General features: G+C 34.4%; 1 protein-coding gene across 1 annotated transcript; it reads left to right on the top strand.

Annotated features, from left to right (window-relative positions):
- The first annotated feature begins 11,189 nt into the window (after window positions 1–11,189).
- Window positions 11,190–18,280, top strand: LOC108997616 (E3 ubiquitin protein ligase RIE1-like). Its single transcript, XM_018973968.2, has 5 exons — window positions 11,190–11,852; window positions 16,337–16,456; window positions 16,886–17,018; window positions 17,105–17,263; window positions 17,688–18,280. Exons 1-5 carry the CDS (start codon window positions 11,350–11,352, stop codon window positions 17,847–17,849), a joined length of 1,077 nt encoding a protein of 358 aa, XP_018829513.2. The 5' UTR covers window positions 11,190–11,349; the 3' UTR covers window positions 17,850–18,280.
- The last annotated feature ends 253 nt before the right edge of the window (window positions 18,281–18,533 follow it).

The raw sequence follows: 18,533 nt of genomic DNA, 5'->3' as shown, positions 1-18,533 counted from the left end.
ACATAGTGACAAATGATAGGACCGAGTTGAATCGTGCAATACGGCTAAATTTCAAGGTAACAAATAATGAGGCTAAATACGAAGCATTGCTCGTGGGGTTGGTCGTAGTGTAGACCTCAGGCGGGAAGGAAATCAAGATGACAACTGATTCGGAAGTCGTGATCGGCCAAATCACAGGAGAGTATTTGGTGAAATGACCAAAACTAATCAAGTACCTCCATCAAGTCCAAGAAGGGTGCAGTCACCTTCAATCCTTTCGAATCGAGCGAATCCCTCAAGTTGATAACTGGAAAGCCTGCTAATTAGCATGAGTAGCCTCGGTGAAGCAAAATGAAACTTTACCATGAGAGGTCACTATGCATGCTGTTGACATGCTGATCGTAGGAAATGAAGTGTTGGAGATAGGAGGTAGCACGCTAGAGTGGGTGGATAACATAATCAAACACCTACGAATAGAAGACCTCCCTACCTCCCATGAGGAAGCAAGGAAAGTCAAAAACAGGGCGGTTCGATTCACCATAGTATACGGGAGGTTATACAAGTGAGGTTTTTCAGCCCCATTATTAAGGTGCATATCGAGAGAAAAGACTGAATACGTCATGAAAGAGGTGCATGAAGGAGTATATGGAAACCATTCAGGAGGGAGATCCCTTGCCACAAAAATCATGAGGGCATACCGTATTGGCCAAACGCCCTAAGAGATGCAAAAAAGTTTGTAAAAAGATGCATTTAATGTCAACTGCATGCGCCAGTCCCGAACACTCCTCCCAAAGAACTTAGATCGATAACCTCCCCTTGGTCATTCACTCAATGGGGTATAGACCTAGTCGGCCCTATACCCCCAAGCAAAAGGGGAACCAGATTCATCATTGTCATCGTCGATTACTTTACCAAGTGGGTAGAAGCTGAGACGATGTCGACAGTGACCGCCCAAAACGTGACGAGGTTTTTATGGAAGAATGTAGTATGTAGGTTCAAGGTGCCACAAAGCATTATCTCAGACAACGGTAAATAGTTTGACTTAGATCATTATCGTAAATGGTGTTCCGAAGTTGGGATCAAGGTCAAGTACTCCTCCCGACATCCACAAGCAAATTGGCAGTTGAAGTAACCAACAAGACCATTGTTGGACTTTTGAAGAAGAAAATAAACGAGAGAAAAGGGGCATGGGCGAATGAGATTCCTGGAATTTTGTGGGCATACAGGACTACAGTAAAAACTTCGACAGGCGAAACACTGTTTGCCTTAGCATACGGGAGTGAAGTAATGATACTAGTATAGGTGGGATTGCCCAATCGCCGAAGGGAAAGCTTTGAGGTCGAAGCAAATAACAAGTTGGAAGAGAATATGGACCTGTTGGAAGAAGTGATGACAGACGTCGAAATAAGAGTGGCAGCCCACAAAAGGAAGACGAAACATTATTTCAATAAAAGAGTAAGACCGAGGTCCTTTAAAGTGGGGGGCTTGGTTCTAAAAGAAACCAAAGTAACTAAGGCAGAGGAGGGAAAGTTGGGACTCTGATGGAAAAGGTCATACGTCGTGGTAGCTAGATATTTCCCGGAAGCATATCATCTCAAAGACACTACCGTTCGTGAACTACCTCATCCTTGAAACGGCGAAAGAAGATACTACATTCAGTACAATAAGTTTGAAAGCATGTAATGTACGTGTGTGTGATTCAATCAAGTCCCTTTTCACTTTCGTTAAAAATAATTTATGTTTTTGGAGTGGATATTTATCTACTAGAACGTGCATAAACATCGCATCATTACTCATTACCTATGGCCATCACTTGTGGCAAATACAAAGAAGCATATGAAGTGCATTCTTAGAATCAATTCATGTAGATGAAGTTTTTTTTGGAAAGATTGGCATTACCCATTTTAAATAGAGATCTACTTGTTTAATCGGATTAGATAATTTAATTATGAAAATAAAGAGATTTCGTGTCGCTCTTTTATAAACATTTAATATTGCATCAATGTGATAAGATTACTAACTTTTTACTATTTATTTATTATTCTTTTTATTTTTTTTATTTTTTAGTTTTATTTAATAATTAAGAAAATAGTTATTAATAAAATTGTATATATTTTTTTAATTTTTTCTTAATAATTAAGAATGTTAAAAAAATACTTAAAAAATAATAAAAATAATAAAAAATTTCAAATATATTATAAATAATAAATAAATAGTAAGAGAGTAGTAACCCTACCACAATCCTTAATAAATTCCCCTTACTATACTCACACAAAGGATGATGATAGGGTTCCTACTCTCCTGCTACTCATTTATTACTTTTTTTATATTTGATTTTTTTAATTTTTTATTTTACTTAATGATTAAAGAATTGACTATTAGTAAATTATTTTTTAATTTTTTAATTTTTTCTTAATGATTAAAGATGTTACAAAAATACTTAAAAGAAAATAATAAAAAAATAAAAAAGCTTCAAATACACTATAAATAGTAAATGGATAGTAAGAGAATAGTAACTCTATCACTACTCTAAGTAATTAAAAAAACTATTATTTTTTTAATACTAGTTGTATTAAACTTATATTCGTTTCTATTTAAAAAATAGGAGAGACATTTAAGTTCTACAGTAAAAATGTTATCCACATACAGGTTCAGAAATGTAAATTCCATATAAATATATAATATCATGTATTTCTCTCCAAATCGGATGACTCATGACATAATTTAATTTGAAAAATAATTTTTTAAATTTAAATTTTATAAATTACATCTTATTATTTAAATAATGTGAATTATATGATTAATTTACGCATAATTTTCACATAATAGAATAACTCTTCAAATTTTGAAATGTAAAACAAGGAAAGAGCTCTTTTGCATTCAAAATAGAAGTTGCATCACATGGCGCATGCTGGACATGACAAAGCATGCAGATGTTGAAAACATTAGCTAGCATGATCACATGGCAGCTAGTTAATCCGAAAATCAAAATGGCACCGGCACGTACGAGCTGGTGGGTCTCAACCACTTACAACTAATAAATTGAAATACTCTTCTAAATACATAAAATCATTATCATTTAATTAAGTAGTTAATGATTTTCCAAAAAGATAGTGGGGTTGGGATCCCAAACCTGATCACTTTGAAGAAAGAGTCATAAAGAAAGGCTTGATAATGTGTTGGGCAGGCGTACATTCAATACGTGGCTAGATTGTTGGCTGGTAATTAATTCGGACGACTCCACACGTTGTGTACTTGTTTGTCTTTGTTTATCATTCATCCACCTTGAATTCTAGGTGAGTTTCATTATTATTATATATATATATATATTGCGGAGGTGAAGGTGAAGGTTGAATTTTGAAATGAAAAATGATGATTTATAAATAGGATAATAATAGGCTTATTATTTTATATTATTTATTATTTATATATTTTATTTAATGGTTAAGAAAGTGACTATTAATAAAGTTGTATATTTTTTTAATTTTTTTAATGATTAACGATGTTAAAAAAATACTTTAATATAATAATAAAAAAATAAAAATTTCAAATATACAACAGAGTAATAAAAGGATGGTAAGAGAGTAGTAAGCATATCATTATCCTATAATAGTGAAATTATTTGTAAATAGTAGTAAAATTATTTGAGTTGAGATATTTTATAAGATTTTAGAAAATGAGAAATAAAAAGTTGAATAAAAATATTATAAAATTAAAATATTTTTAGAATATAATTTTTTGTTTTGAGATTTGAAAAAGTCCAATTGTTTTTTATATTTTGTTTTAAAATTTGAGAAAGTTGTGATGATTAGATGAAAAAATTTAAAATTGAAAAATATTTTTATTTGTAATGTTTAGATATTAAAATAAGATGAAATGATAGGTGAGACTCTTGCTATCCAAACTAGATCTTATTCAAAATTTTGATGAAAACTGGCAGATCTAATGTAATGTATTAATTGCTATTAATACGTACATTTATATTAGTTATGCTATTTGAGATTGAGAAATACTTTAATTATAAAGAGATTTTATAAAAATAAATATACAATCTGATATAGTTTGATATAGTACGTTAAATTATAAAACTAATTTTATTATAAAATAGATCTAATGTATCATATAAAATCATGTCAATTTGTAAATTTATTTTTATGAGATATTTTTATGTAAGTAGCACCTCTTAACCACAAAACATATTATGATATCTATTTATATTCATAAAAAGTGTATCATATCAGTGATATATATGTTTAATATATCAATAAAAAGACTTTATTTAATTTATATTATGTCTAGATGACATTTATAAGTATGATTGAGTTTCATATATCGTGCCTCTTTCCCTTTTAGAATTTTTATTGTGAAAAAAACAGAAAATTTGAATTAGGTGGCCGCCGTATGACATCTCACATTCGTGCATGGGTGGGTGAATGCCATTCCTTCCTTTAAACGGTAGTAATCATTCCACACTTCAACTACATTTGTATCCACTAAGTCTACACGATACGATTATATGACAAGCGACAGGAAAGGCATGCACCGCCAAAAAGAGTGAAGAAAAAGTCTTAACACTTTTGAGAAGGCTTTTTTTTTCTTTTTTTTTTAAATATTTAAAAAAGAAAAATCTTTGAGACGTATTTTTCTTTTCTTTGAATAGTGTTATAGTTATAAAGTGATTACATAAAAATAATCTTATAAATTGACGTAATTTCATATGATCTGTTATATCTACTTTACAATAAAATTAATTTTACAATCTGACAAACTACATCAAAATTTTATCATGAAATGGGTAGAAATGTTGGAGATTATTTTGATAAAATTATTTGGAAAATGATATTTGTATTTACAATTTTTACTCATAAAAAAATACATACTGACATGTCAGTTATTGATATGTCAAAAATTATAAAATTTAAAATTCAAAATTTTAATTTAAAAAAAAATTGATAAAATAAGTTTTGTAAATAAAATTGTAAGTACGTATATCACAACTCAAATTATTTTGATATATACTTTGTATTAAGATTTATAAAAGTATGTATGGAGGTTTGAAAAGTTGGTTGTTTGTATAAGATTCTTTAGGTTTTGTTCAAAGTTGTTTTAGATCTTAATTTTATTGCAAAAATCTATAAAAATGATTACATAATGTTTTTTTTTTCCCAAAAGTATAATTTTTATAATTTAAAAAGTGTTTGAATTCAAGTTAAAAAAAAAACTTAAAAGAAAAAATTGAAAAAAAAATGAAACCAAACATGCGTAACATGTAATTTGAGAAAAATAAAAGAAATATAATATATTTGAAGGACAATCTCGCAATATTGTGTGAGCTCTCTAAAAACCGCTTACACAAATCGATAACACCAAATTACCATGGATTAGTAATTTTTATTGATTATATAATCCAAAGTAAAGAGATATTATATATATATATATATATATATATATATATACACACACACAATAAGTCCTATATCATTTATTTTTCTTCTTACATACAGATTTCTTTTATAAATGAAAAATTATTTATAACAGTTTAGTGTTGGCTGTATCCTTAACATATTCAGTATGTTGAGTTAAAAAAAAGAAAAAAGAACAATCACGGTGTGTGGAGAGTGCCGACTGATGTATAGTCGGGCTCTTTATAAATTTAAATATTCAATAAATATTATAAGACTCATTTAATTTAATATTTTTCTAAATCAATTTTACCAAAATTATCCGCTTTGACTTAGCATGGGAGTTCACTTCATTATAGACAAGCCACCTTATAGATTATTCCAAGGAAAATATTTTCTAGAAATTGTCCACAGACATGCAATGACTTATAAACCTATGTAGTTCATTCAGGTTACAACGAATCTACTTTATTGTCTAAATACTAATTGTCTTTGCAAATTAGGACAAGATTTTTCCACATAATTATACAATATATGATATATCCACAAGATATAAACTGTTTGAAAAAAATTACACTATTAGGCCTTGTTTGAATACAAAAATAGTTTCATCTCATCTCATCATTATAACTTTATCAAATTTTCACACAAAATATAATAAACAATTCAACTTTTTAAAATCTTAAAACAGTAATAATATTAAAAAATAATATTCTAATAATATTTTATTCAATTTTTAACTTTCATATTAAATCAACTCATTTCATCTCACTATCCAAACAGGACCTTAATGTTACATTCCCATATAAACAAAAAAAAAAAGTCTCTGAAATTCATAATTGGTCCCGAGAATCCCAATTTGTTTGAGTTTTAAGTCATTATAATTTTGGTTGATATATATTGTTGCAAACTAATTTTTGGGTTAGGTAAAAAGGAAGAGTGAGAAAAGTGGCTCAATTGTTTCTGGAGAAGTGTTTTATATATATTTTTGTTCTTATAAGTAAGTTAATAAATTATAAATGAAAGCTATGAGAGTGCTATGAAAGATCATGAGGAATATGGTGGAGATGTACCTAAATTAACCTAATCAATAAAAGGGAAAAAAATGATTAAAAAAATTTGGAAAGTTAGGAAGAGAATTATTAATTTTATTACTCATAAGTTGGTGAGTAAATACACTAATTGCTGTTAAATTTAATTTAGAAAAAATCAAAATATAGGCTGCCATGCACCATATTTGATATTTTAATAACTGAAGCTTGTAAATAATTTGTTCAAAGTCCTAAAGTTCTTTATCATACTCCTGCATTCTTTATCAGTGCTTTATCTGGGAATTCCTTTCAAGATATTATTTCACAAGTTATGTGGATAGATAAACATATGTAATGTTTGCTTGAATGAAATGTCATTGATATATATAAAAAAATAAAAAATAAAATTATAGACTTTGTTTTTTTTTTTTTTTTTTGTTCTTTCTTAAAATACGCTTTTCACCATTAAAGTATATTATTTAATATTTTTATAAAGTGATATCGAAATTATTAATAAGACTAGGCGTACAAAATCTTATGTTAGATCTTGAATTTTTATTATAAAATATATTTGACATATCACATCAAATCATTAAAATGTTATAAATTATTTTTTTTAACAAGCGAACTCGTATTAGATTAAAAACAGCAGTACAAGAGAAGGAGGCGAGATGCTCCGAACAAATACTCGTTACAGTGTTTACAGCAATTAAAAAAACAATGGGCAATGGACCAATAGTTTGAATCCTTGTTATTTTCCAAGAAGTGGATTGAAAGGAATGGGATATTGCAAGCAGCCGTTTTGACACATTTGTTGGAGATTTCTATGTCCATTATCTCTATATCCTTGTTCAGAGAAAATGATAACATAATTAGATGTATAAAGTCGAAGAGATAGGGTCTCTGACGATTCAGTGTTGCACCACATTCTGTTGAAAGTGGGAGTTGGGCATTCTGTTAGACCAAGATAACTTATGGTGGAAACAAAGGGCAAAGAGGCATTGGCTGCAACAAGGGGATAAAAATATAAAATTTTTCCATGCATGTGCAAACTAGAGAATGAAGAAAAATGTGATAACTAAGATTGTTAACTCAGAGGGGAAGGAGGTAAAAGAAGAGGGAGAGGTGGAGGAGGCTTTTTGGAACCATTTCTCTGGGATATATAGTTCATCACATCATTCTACAACTGAGTTAAATGAGTGTGCAATGGCGACTGAAAAAAAGGATAACAAAAGGAATGATGGTGGGGTTGGAGAGGGAATTTAAAGCTGAGTAAATATTAGCTTTGAAATCCCTTAGTCTAGATGGTTTTGAGGCAAGGTTTTAGCAAAGCCATTAGGGAATTGTAGGGAAGGAAATATGCAGTGCTGTTCTGGAATTTTATGAAAGAATATGAAATAGGGCAGGGAGTTAACCAAACAAATATAGCTTTGATACCAAAGGTGAAGGCCCCCAAATCTGTGATGGAGTTTAGACCAATTAGTTTATGCAACTTGTTGTATAAATTAATCACCAAGGTGTTGGCTAACAAAATCAAAAAAGTGTTGTCTGAGATTATCTCCTCAAACTAGAGTGCATTCAATCCCAACAGGCTGATCATAGACAATATAATGATTGCGTATGAAATGTTACATACCATGAAGACAAAGCAGAAAGGGAGGGTAGGAAGCATGACTATTAAACTGGATATGTCAAAGGCCTATGATGGGGTGGAGTGGCCTTTTCTTGAGGGAATGATGAGGAGATTGGGGTTTGGTGAAAAAATGGTGATCCTGATCATGAAATGTGTCTCGACTGTGAGCTAAAATGTGTTGGTGAATGGAGTACTTAGAAAGGTTATTGTTCCTTCAAAAGGATTGACGCAAAGAGATCCAATATCCCCTTACCTGTTTATAATTTGTGATGAGGGTCTTACCCAACTCATGATTAAATCAGAGAGTATAGGAGTTATAAGGGGGACTATAGCAGTTAGAGGAGGGACTAGGTTGAACCACATTTTATTTGCTGACGATTGTGTGATCTTTTGCAGAGCAATGGTGGAATAATGAAAAAATGTCTACTCAATTCTAGGTGCAAATGAAAGAGCTTTTGGCCAAGTGTTAAACAAGCAGAATACATTGATATTTTTCAACTCTAATACAAAAGATGAGACTAGAAAGATTATATTTCAAGAAGCTGGTGTAGTAGTGTGTGATAATTATGAGAAGCACTTGGGCCTCTTTGTTGTAGTAGGCAAGTGAAAGTATAATGCTTTCCGTAGCATTAAAGAGAGGATGTTGCTTAAAATTCAAATCTGGAAATATAATTTCTTGTCCAAAGCTGGGAAGGAAGTGCTTATAAAAGCAGTCCTTTAGGCAATTCCTACATACACAATGAGTGTATTTAGATTGCTTAAGAAGTTGTGTAGTGACACTGAAGCCTTAATAGCTAGGTACTGGTGGAATTAAAATTAGAAGAATAGAGGTATCCATCAGAAAAAGTGGAATTGGTTGCAGGAAAGGCAGCTGGTGGATTGGGGTTTAGGGAGATGGAATATTTTAATAGTGCCATGTTGGCTAAGTAGGGGTGGAGGATACAAAAAGAGCCATAATCACTTGTTGCTAGAATATACAAGGAGAAATACTTCAAGAATTCTCAGTTGTGGGAAGCAATGTTGGGCAAGTCACCATCATTTATTTGGAGAAGTATATGGTCAGCATTATAGGTGGCGAGGGAGGGGGCTGTGTGGAGAGTGGGGAATGGTGAAGACATTAAAATTTGGGGACATAAGTGGCTACCAAATCCTACCTCTTATTTTGTCTAGTCTCCTATGAAACTCCACAATGCTAGTTCAAAGGTTAATGAGTTGTTCGGTAAAGATGGAAAAACATGGAATGAAGAATTAGGGAAATAAATTTTTATGGAGGAAGAGGCTAACATGATATGTGCTATTCTTATTAGCAAAACTAGTGTTGCAGATAAACTGATCTGGGGTTTCTAAAAAAATAGAAATTTTTTTGTGAAAAATGCGTAGCTCAACAAAGAAAGAAAGGGGATGAGGGGACATATGAGGAAGGGGAGAGGGCTAAGGTGTGGAGGCAGGTGTGGCAGCTGGAGATACCTAGGGTTGCAAAACACTTTATGTGGAGAGCCATAAATAATATTCTAACTTGAAGACTCAATTTGTGGAGAATGGAAGTGATTGATGATTCGAGGTGCCCCATCTGTAAAATAGAAGAGGAATCTGTCATTCATGTTCTATGGAGTTGTCTTGCTGCCTCTGATGTGTGGGCAAAAAATGCTCTAGTCCTATGAATAAATGGAAGAACAACTGCTGAAATTTTTCACAGCTATGGACAGAAGTGTATAGAAAACTACCAAAAGATAAAGTAGAGAAAGTGGTGGTAATAATGAAGAATGTGTGGTCAAGAAGGAATAAATTTTATTTTGAAGATAAATTTTCTTGCCCTAGAGTAGGGATACAGAATGCTAATGCATCGTTGGATAAATTTTAGCAAACAAATAAAGGAAAAGAAGGGAATTGTGGTCTGAAGAAGGGGGCTGTGGAAGCCAAATGTTGATAGATTCAAAGCTAATTTCGATGCTGCAATGGTACTAACTCAATAGAGGATGGATATAGGTATGGTGATAAAGGACTATAATGGGGATGTTTTAGCTTCAATGGGTGCTAGTAGAGCTTATGTCAGGTCCCATTTTATGACTGAATGTAATCCCTTATGGAGGGCTATGTGCTTATGTAATGAGTTGGATTTCCATGTGGTTGATTTTGAAGGGGATGCAAAAGTCATTGATACTGTGAGGGCTGATATCAGAAATGAAGCATGGGATGGGCAGCTCATTGAAGATATAAAGAATATGATCTAGCAAAGGAAGAAGTGGACTGTTGATTTTATAAGAAGGGAAAGGAATGAAGTGGGTCACTAGTTGGCTAAGTTAAGCTTATAGTCTGATGAAGAACAATGCTAGATAGAGGAAGTTCCAGCAACTGTGTACAATTTGATTGTAAAGGAAAAATATATAACACGTGAATAGTTGATGAAATGAATATATACATAGTTGAATTAAAAAAAAAAAAAAGTGTTGCACGACATTTATCGATGCAACACTATATCGGAACATGAGGCTCATGCACCAATAGTGAAAGGGTGATGAATACATTTTTTAAAAAATATGAGACCAAAGAGTCGAGCGATACAACACATGTAGCTCATGTGTTGGTCCATTTGAAATGATGCTCTTGGTTGTAAATCGACAATCTCTAAAGGAAAATATTTTAGTTACAAAGGAATTACATAAAAGTAAATTTATATACTGATGTGGTTTGATATAATACGTCAAATTGTAAAGTTATTTTTATTTTAAAGTAGATTTAATAAATTTCATAAAATCACATCAGCTTGTAAGTTTATTTTGTATAATTTTTTTTTATCTGTAGCAATTCTCATCTCTAAACTATTGGTGGGCGCGTACATCACTCGGGTGGCTGGAAAGCGATACATGACATTTTCGACCTGCTCAATTCTAATTTTAAGTTGAAAACGTAATAAGCATGGTGAAGAGGTTTTAGAATAACAAATACTCGTAATAAAATAATTAAAAACAAAGATGAGTTCGTCTGCTATGATGGATTGACGAAAATACCCCTATGACAACAAAAACAAAGTAAAAGAGGGGGGAAGGTGGTGTTCCGTTGCTCCACGGCCACGGTGGGCCACCCACCCGCAAATCAAATGAAAAGAAATAAAAAGAAAAGAAAGAAAGAAATGAGGCGTATGTATGTGTATCTACCATTCAACGCCAACGAAAGACTTCCGGAACCTCGACTTTGTGGTTTGGTAACACACAAAACAAGTACTGATGCTCCCCTTGCCCCTCTCTTCTTCTTCTTCTTCTGCTACTTCCACCGCAACGGTGCACCCTCTTCCCTCTCTCTAGCCATGTCGACCCAGTCCTCTTCCGACTCCAACGCCCCTCTCCTCCGTCCCCGCCAGGGTGACTCCGACTCTCCCCCCTCCCCCGCCCGCCCTGCCACCCTCGCCACCCTCCTCGGCCGCGCATCCGGCCGCCGAGGCCCCTCCATGCTCGTCCGTGAAACCGCCGCCCGCCACTTGGAGGAGCGCCGCGCCGACTGGGGTTACTCCAAGCCCGTCGTAGCCCTCGACATGATGTGGAACACCGCCTTCGTTGTCGTCTCCGCCGTCATGCTTCTTTGCACTTTGGAAGAGCGTCCCAACACGCCCATTCGGCTCTGGATCTGCGGCTATGCGCTGCAGTGCGCCGTGCACGTCGTGCTCGTCTGGTTGGAGTATCGCAGTAGGAACACGCGGAGGTTGTCTACTACGGACGATGAGAATCAGGTGGAGGCTGGGGGGGAAGCCAACGATAGCGAGGACGAGGAGCATGGCGTCGACAGGGTCTCCGCGAGTTTCAGCCGGTCCAGGTGAGTGCTTTCTTTTTGCGACTTTTATTACACTTTTCAGATCGAGTTTTTGATTTTGGGATTGCTATTTATTTTCTCAAGTGGAATTGGAATTTCGTACTCAATTAAACGTCTTGGTTTTGATTCTATCATGGAATGTACGGGGCTCAATGATCGCAATAAACGCCTTCGTATTAAATCATTATTACGGATATGGAAGGGTAATGTGGTGTGTTTTTAAGAAATAAAGTTGTGATTCATTGATAGGAAAATTGTGCGAAGTTTATGGGGGTGCACGCATGACTTATTTGACCTCTTTGGGAGCCTCAGGTAGAGTGTTACTTATATGGGATAAAAGAGTGGTTGAGTTGATTGAGGAGTGTATTGGAGATTTCTCGGTTGCGACTCTATTAAAAAATGTGGTTGATGGATGAGAATGGGCATTTGTAGGCTCCTATGGTCCTAATGTGGATAGGGATAGGAGAAGATTGTGGGAGAAGTTGGTGAGTTTTTATTCCTTATGGGATGTGTCATGGTGTATGGAGGGTGATTTTAACATTACTCGTTTTCCTAGTGAACGATCAGGACATTATCGGTATTCGGTGGCCATGGAAGAATTCTCCGAGTTTATTTTTGATATGGACCTCATGGATCTCCCCCTGGTGGGGGTGAGTACACGTGGTCAAACGGGTGGGTTTGGTCGAGATTGGATAGATTCCTTGTATCTCCTTCGTGAGAAGCTCACTATCCGGAAGTAAGTCAGAAATGGTTAGCTCAAGTTAGTTCAGATCATTTCCCTATCCTTTTGGATTGTGGGGGTATTCACAGGGGGCGTCAGTATTTTAAGTTTGAAAACATGTGGTTAACAGCGGATGAGTTTGTAGAGAGGGTGGGTGCTTGGTGGTCTTCATATCAATTTATTGGTACTCCAAGTTACATTCTTGCAAGTAAGTTGAAGGCACTGAAATAAGACTTGAAGAAGTGGAATTTGAAAGTTTTTGGTGCGCATCAGTGGAACATTCTTTTTATTAGGGATTTCCATGACTGAGAATTATCTATTGTTTCAGATTTTTTTAGCCTACTATATTCTATGGGGACTTATAGGGCACATAGAGATAGATTGACGTAGAGGTCTTATGATCATAAGATATGTACAGTGAAGGCGTATTATAACATCTTGACAACACGAGCATACTCCGTTCCCCTGGAAGAATATTTGGAGGATTCGTGTGCCTTTTAAAGTAGCTTTTTTTGTTTGGAATGCTACTCTTGGGAAGATATTGATCCCGAACAATTTGAGGAAGAGAGGATGTGTAGTGATGGATTGATGTTACATGTGTAAAAAGAATGGAGAATATGTGGACCACCTCTTATTACACTGTGAGGTAACTAGGGTGTTGTGGGATGAGACTTTTCAAAGGGTTGATGTTGCTTGGGTTATGCCTATGAGGGTGGTGGATTTGTTGGGTTGTTGGAGAAAGATGCAAGGTTGTCATCAAGTGATTGTAGTGTGGAAGATTCCGTTGTGCATTATGTGGTGCATTTGGACAGAAAAGAATGCTCGATGCTTTGAAGATAAGGAATGCACAATGGCCGAGTTGAAGAATTTTTTTCTCCATACTTTAATGTGCTGGTTTTCCGCTATTGTATTGCATGAGGATAATGTTCATGATTTCTTGTCTTTAATTTATCGCTTTTAGAATGTAATTAGGGGTCCTTCTATATACTTCCTGTGTACAAGGACTTTGTCTACTTCATTCATATATATAATATTTATCTCTTATACAAAAAAAAAAAAAAGAATAATGTGAAAAATCTTAGACCTCTTTTGGTATTAGAATTGGTGTAGAAATATCCTTTACAAAGTTTTCCTTCCAACCAATTTTTCGACTGGGACCTAGAAGATGTCTTGGTGGCAGACTTTGTGCATCAGAGGAAAGCTTGCAATGGTATTCTAGTTTCTAAGATCCCTTCAATAATGAGTCATCCAAGTGTCAAAAGAAAATCACAATAGAAAGGTTATCTGCTATAGATGGTGTTAGTAAGTCCTCAATGAGCGGAGTCTGAGAGAAGGAAAAAAAAAATACTCTGCAAGAGTGAAGAAATATTCTTCTCCCTAATTGAGTGCTTTTTCCTGTATGTCTCTCATGTACAGTGGGTTGTACCCCTTTGCGCCTTAATAAATTGCCCCACTTATCAAGAGTGTAAAGAAAGAGAGAAGAAAGGGAGAAGTGTGTGGAAGGGTGTTATCGTTTACACTGGTGACTGGTTCATGGAAAGAATGAGAGATAAAAGTAAAAGGACCTAAAAAGGGAGCATCCTTGGGGAAAAAATTTGCAGTAAGTTTTTCGCTAGTATAAAAGTGCATGTTAGGTAGAGACATTTCTATGTTGATCATAGGGTCAGTGCTTGTGCCCAAACCAACTTAAATCAAGATAGCCTTAAAACCAACATTGTCATGTCTCCCATATTGAGGTTGTGGGTGGTGAACAAGATAAATCAAGATAGCCATAATTTTCTTGTATTGCTGGACACTCTTGCTTTGGTGTCGCTCTTGTATATGTCCTGTGTACTTGATTTATGCTTATTTATATCATCAATTCAATTCTTGTTTACTGATTCAAAAAAATAATTTATTGGTGAGGGAAGACTCCATTAAAAACTTTTTTGGAGCTTTTTAATTGCATTTTACAGTTGTGTTGGTTTTTATGGAGTGTTCCATTGGTAAATTTCACTGTACCATGGTGCAACAGTGCTATTTGTTTATATTTACTTATCAAAAATAAAATTTCACTGTACCATGGTTTTGTTAGGGCAGTGTTGGGTTGAGAATGAGTTGGTGTTTTCTAGCATTTTGTGGGAAACCATAATTATGCAGTGATAGATTGGAGGAAACGAAATAACCGGAGCTTCAAATACAAAGAATGGTCCGTGGATGAGCTTAGAAGTCTTTTTCTCAAGACATTATTTCTTTGGACAATGGCTATAAATTTTAACGGTCTTAATGTTCATGAGTTCCTTGTATCTATTTGTCCCTCTTCATCCTAACTAGGTGTCTTCTCTTTTATATGTTCTATGCATTTGGGCTTCGCCGAGATTGCTATTATAAAAATTCTTACATTAGCATATGGAATGAGAGGAATGGACGATGCTTTGAAGAGAATGCTTTTGGGGGGCGGGGGGTATTAGAGACTTTTTTACCAATCTTTGTTACTTTGGGCTAAGGCTATTGTATTAGAGGGGGCTAATTTTAACGATTTGTATGCTTCTTTCTTTGTTAGTAGGCTGTAATTAGGTATATCTCTCTTGTATACTACCTGTGTACTTGGGCTTTGCCTAATTATGAGGATCAATAATTTTTTCTTACTTGTAAAAAAAAAAATCTTACATTATAAAAGAAATGCAGTGATAGAGGCGCTTGATCACTTGAAAGAGTTGTAAGTTTGACGTTCGAACATGATATCAAGTACTAAGAAGGAGATTGGATGTAGTTTTCCTTGAAAAGCATTTGTTAGTTATTTTGGCTGGTTGCTGGCATTGGGAAAGATTCTCGTAGCGAGAAGATCAATGATGAAAGAAAGAGGAGCTAGCATGAGCAGAAGGGGTCTTTAGTGGTGATGGGACTCTATGTTGCATTCTCCTAGTGCTAAGGAGTCTTGGTCACTAGTCTTTTCGCTGTTTTTGCACAAGTATGTTATACATAAGACTTGTGTAAATGTCACTTGTTGGAGAGGGCATTTTGGTAGGCATTGAGATAGCATGATCAGGAATGCATTTTTAGGGCTTGTTTGGAAAGTGAGATGATCTCATCTCATCTAAAAACTTTTCATAATTTCCTTCCCAAGCATCACTCATACACAAATATTTTTCAATTTCAAATCTTCAACTTTTTCATCCAATCATTACCTAATCATTACAACTTTTCCAAACTTCTAAACAAAACACAAAAAACAGTACAACTTTTTATTTCAAAACAAAAATCACAAATTATATTCTAACAATATTTTTAACTTTATAATATTTTTATTCAACTGTTTCTCTCTTATTTCTCAAAACTCAATACAACATCTTAATTCAAACCATTTCACTACTATTCATAGAATTATCATCTCATTACCCAAACATGCCCTTAATATCTCATGCAATGCATTTGGAGAGCAGGAAATGCTCTAAAATTTGAAGGCATCAAGCGATCAATGGCTAAGCTGGAGATGCTGCTTTTCAGAGCACTTTATGATTGGATAACGGTGTCTGGTAGCTTCTGTTTTCCGTAATATGAATACTCATTAATTACGCTGATCAGTGACAATGTATATCCCTGCCCTAGTTGACAAAGCTGCAAAATGTCTTGCCAGAGCATGCTATAATGTTAACTTTTATTTTCATTTGGTGCTTCCTGTCTCATCTGCAATTACATTTGTTGTTATAAGCTCATCTGTAACTTCATTACAATTTTTATGAAAATATTTTCTCCTCCCTTGCTGATTTGATTGTGATTGGCCTAGTTTCGCTAAACGTTGTGAATCGGTGAATACAATGGCATCGTTTCTCTGGTGGATAGTTGGCTTTTATTGGGTTGTCTCTGGTGGTGATGAACTGATGCAAAATGCTCCACGTTTGTACTGGTATGCTCCTACCACTGATATCTCTGGATCACTATTTATTACTATTATATATAAATATTTTTCCTTTCAAATTCTAAGTTTACAAATTTGCTAATTTTTTTGGAACTTTAGGTACAGGTCATCAGCTCATATTGACACGTTGTTTGATCTAAGCTTCGTTCCCCTTTAGTGTAAAGAATTGCATTTTATTTTGTCAAAAACCACGAATCTCTCACAATTTCAGTTCTCTTGCTGTAATGTGCCATGATTCGTCAAGGAAAGTATTACTTTCTAGAAGCAGAGAAGAATTCCTCGGGTGTATTTTTATAATAGAACCATAGTCCCTTTAGATATATTATAGATCCATTTTTATGCCTCTCTCTCTCTCTCTCTCTCAATGATGCGTGTTACATTTTTTGCAGAGGGATCTCTGATTCTGAATTTTTGCAGGTTGGCTGTTGTTTTCCTGGCATTTGATGTCTTCTTTGCGATCTTTTGTGTTGTTTTGGCATGTTTGATTGGAATTGCTCTCTGTTGCTGTTTGCCATGCATAATTGCAATTCTTTATGCTGTTGCAGGACAGGTATGAAGAAAGAACTATTAACTGTGATCAAGTTCTGAAATAAATTCTTGTAACTGATTAATGTTGTTTCTTATGTGATAAAATAGGAAGGAGCATCAGAAGCAGATCTCAGTATACTTCCAAAATATAGATTCCAAGTATTAAGCACTGTGGAAAAGCCTAGTGGGGGAGCAGGGTCAATGGTTCCCGTAGAAACGAACAGTGGATATCTGGCAAATGAACAATTACTTCTACCTGAGGATGCGGTATTTTTTATTTTGTTTTTAATGATAAGTGATCCGGTATTATATTGTTTTTTCATGAAAATGGTATTTTTTCACAATTGCATTACAGTTTCTGTGGAATATCACCTTTTTATATATTTGATCAGAAATTCTGCCCATTTTGGTTTATAAGTGGTGGGAGTTCCCATTCTTCAATATCTTTTGTTGGATATGTATGCCAATATTGAGACACTTGAACTGATTAGCCTTATGCAAAAGCACATTTAGGACTTGGATGTTGGTCATGTATGAAGGATCTTCATTTTTGTGCCAATGATGGCCATGGATTTACTATTGACCGACTTTCTTTTAAAAGTAGTTAAATTGCGAACACCCCAACAATTTTATTTCATAAAAGAATTCATTTTCTCTTTAAGATTTTGGTTTTGACGGTTTCTTTTTCCAGGAATGCTGTATATGTCTCACCTCATATGAGGATGGAGCAGAGCTCCATGCTCTTCCCTGCAACCATCATTTCCATTCTACATGTATTGTGAAATGGCTGAAGATGAATGCAACATGTCCACTGTGCAAGTTTAACATTCTCAAGGGAAGTGAACAGGTATGAAGAAAAGATAGGAACTCCCTAGTGTCTGGGTTCATGTATCCACAATTTGTTCATCTGTTTGTACAGAAAATTGAGGCAGAAATAGGAAAGCTTCACCAAATTTTATTGACAAGAAGTTACAGCAACTTGTCAACTGAGCCTCATTGTCTGTTTTACGGCCATTTGGAGTTCCTTCATTCTTCTTGCCTCTGTATGACTTCTTTCTTATGCTTGCACAGAAAATGGGGCAATTGATGTGCAGTTATTACATAGATGCTTAAGTTTCTTTGTTGTATGATTTTGTAGTTGAAAGGAAATTGATTGCTTCACATATCTCTGTATTCTTATAATATTTGACTGATAAACATGTACTGGTAAACATATGCGGTTGTACCTATGTGATTTTGGCAATAGATATTATGAATCTGAGGGTTGGGAAGCTTTTCTTATTACTGAGAATAATATGTGCTCTTGCTTTTGAGCTAATTTCTTTTAAGTTGTGACACAGTACATAAGCTGTGATAACTGCCTAGTCTTTCTGATAAGTGCGAACCGGGCGAACCAAGTAGGTTGCATTTGGATATTGAGGTATTCTCAGATATTCTGTAAATAGTAGTAAAAAAGTAATAATAGAATATTGAATGATAGTGAATAGTAATGAAAAGTAGGTGAAAAGTAATAATAAAATAATAAATAGTAATGAGA

Source organism: Juglans regia, chromosome 16 (assembly GCF_001411555.2).
Source record: "Juglans regia cultivar Chandler chromosome 16, Walnut 2.0, whole genome shotgun sequence".
NCBI classification, from domain to species: Eukaryota; Viridiplantae; Streptophyta; class Magnoliopsida; order Fagales; family Juglandaceae; genus Juglans; species Juglans regia.
This window is presented reverse-complemented; position numbering and strand designations above follow the sequence as displayed.

Excerpts from the sequence above, each read along its gene's own strand:
- LOC108997616 (XM_018973968.2), top strand. The coding sequence starts at position 11,350 with ATGTCGACCCAGTCCTCTTCCGACTCCAACGCCCCTCTCCTCCGTCCC. Across the intron at positions 16,457-16,885 it reads AATGCTCCACGTTTGTACTG|GTTGGCTGTTGTTTTCCTGG; the intron begins GTATGCTCCTAC and ends GAATTTTTGCAG. Across the intron at positions 17,019-17,104 it reads TTTATGCTGTTGCAGGACAG|GAAGGAGCATCAGAAGCAGA; the intron begins GTATGAAGAAAG and ends GTGATAAAATAG.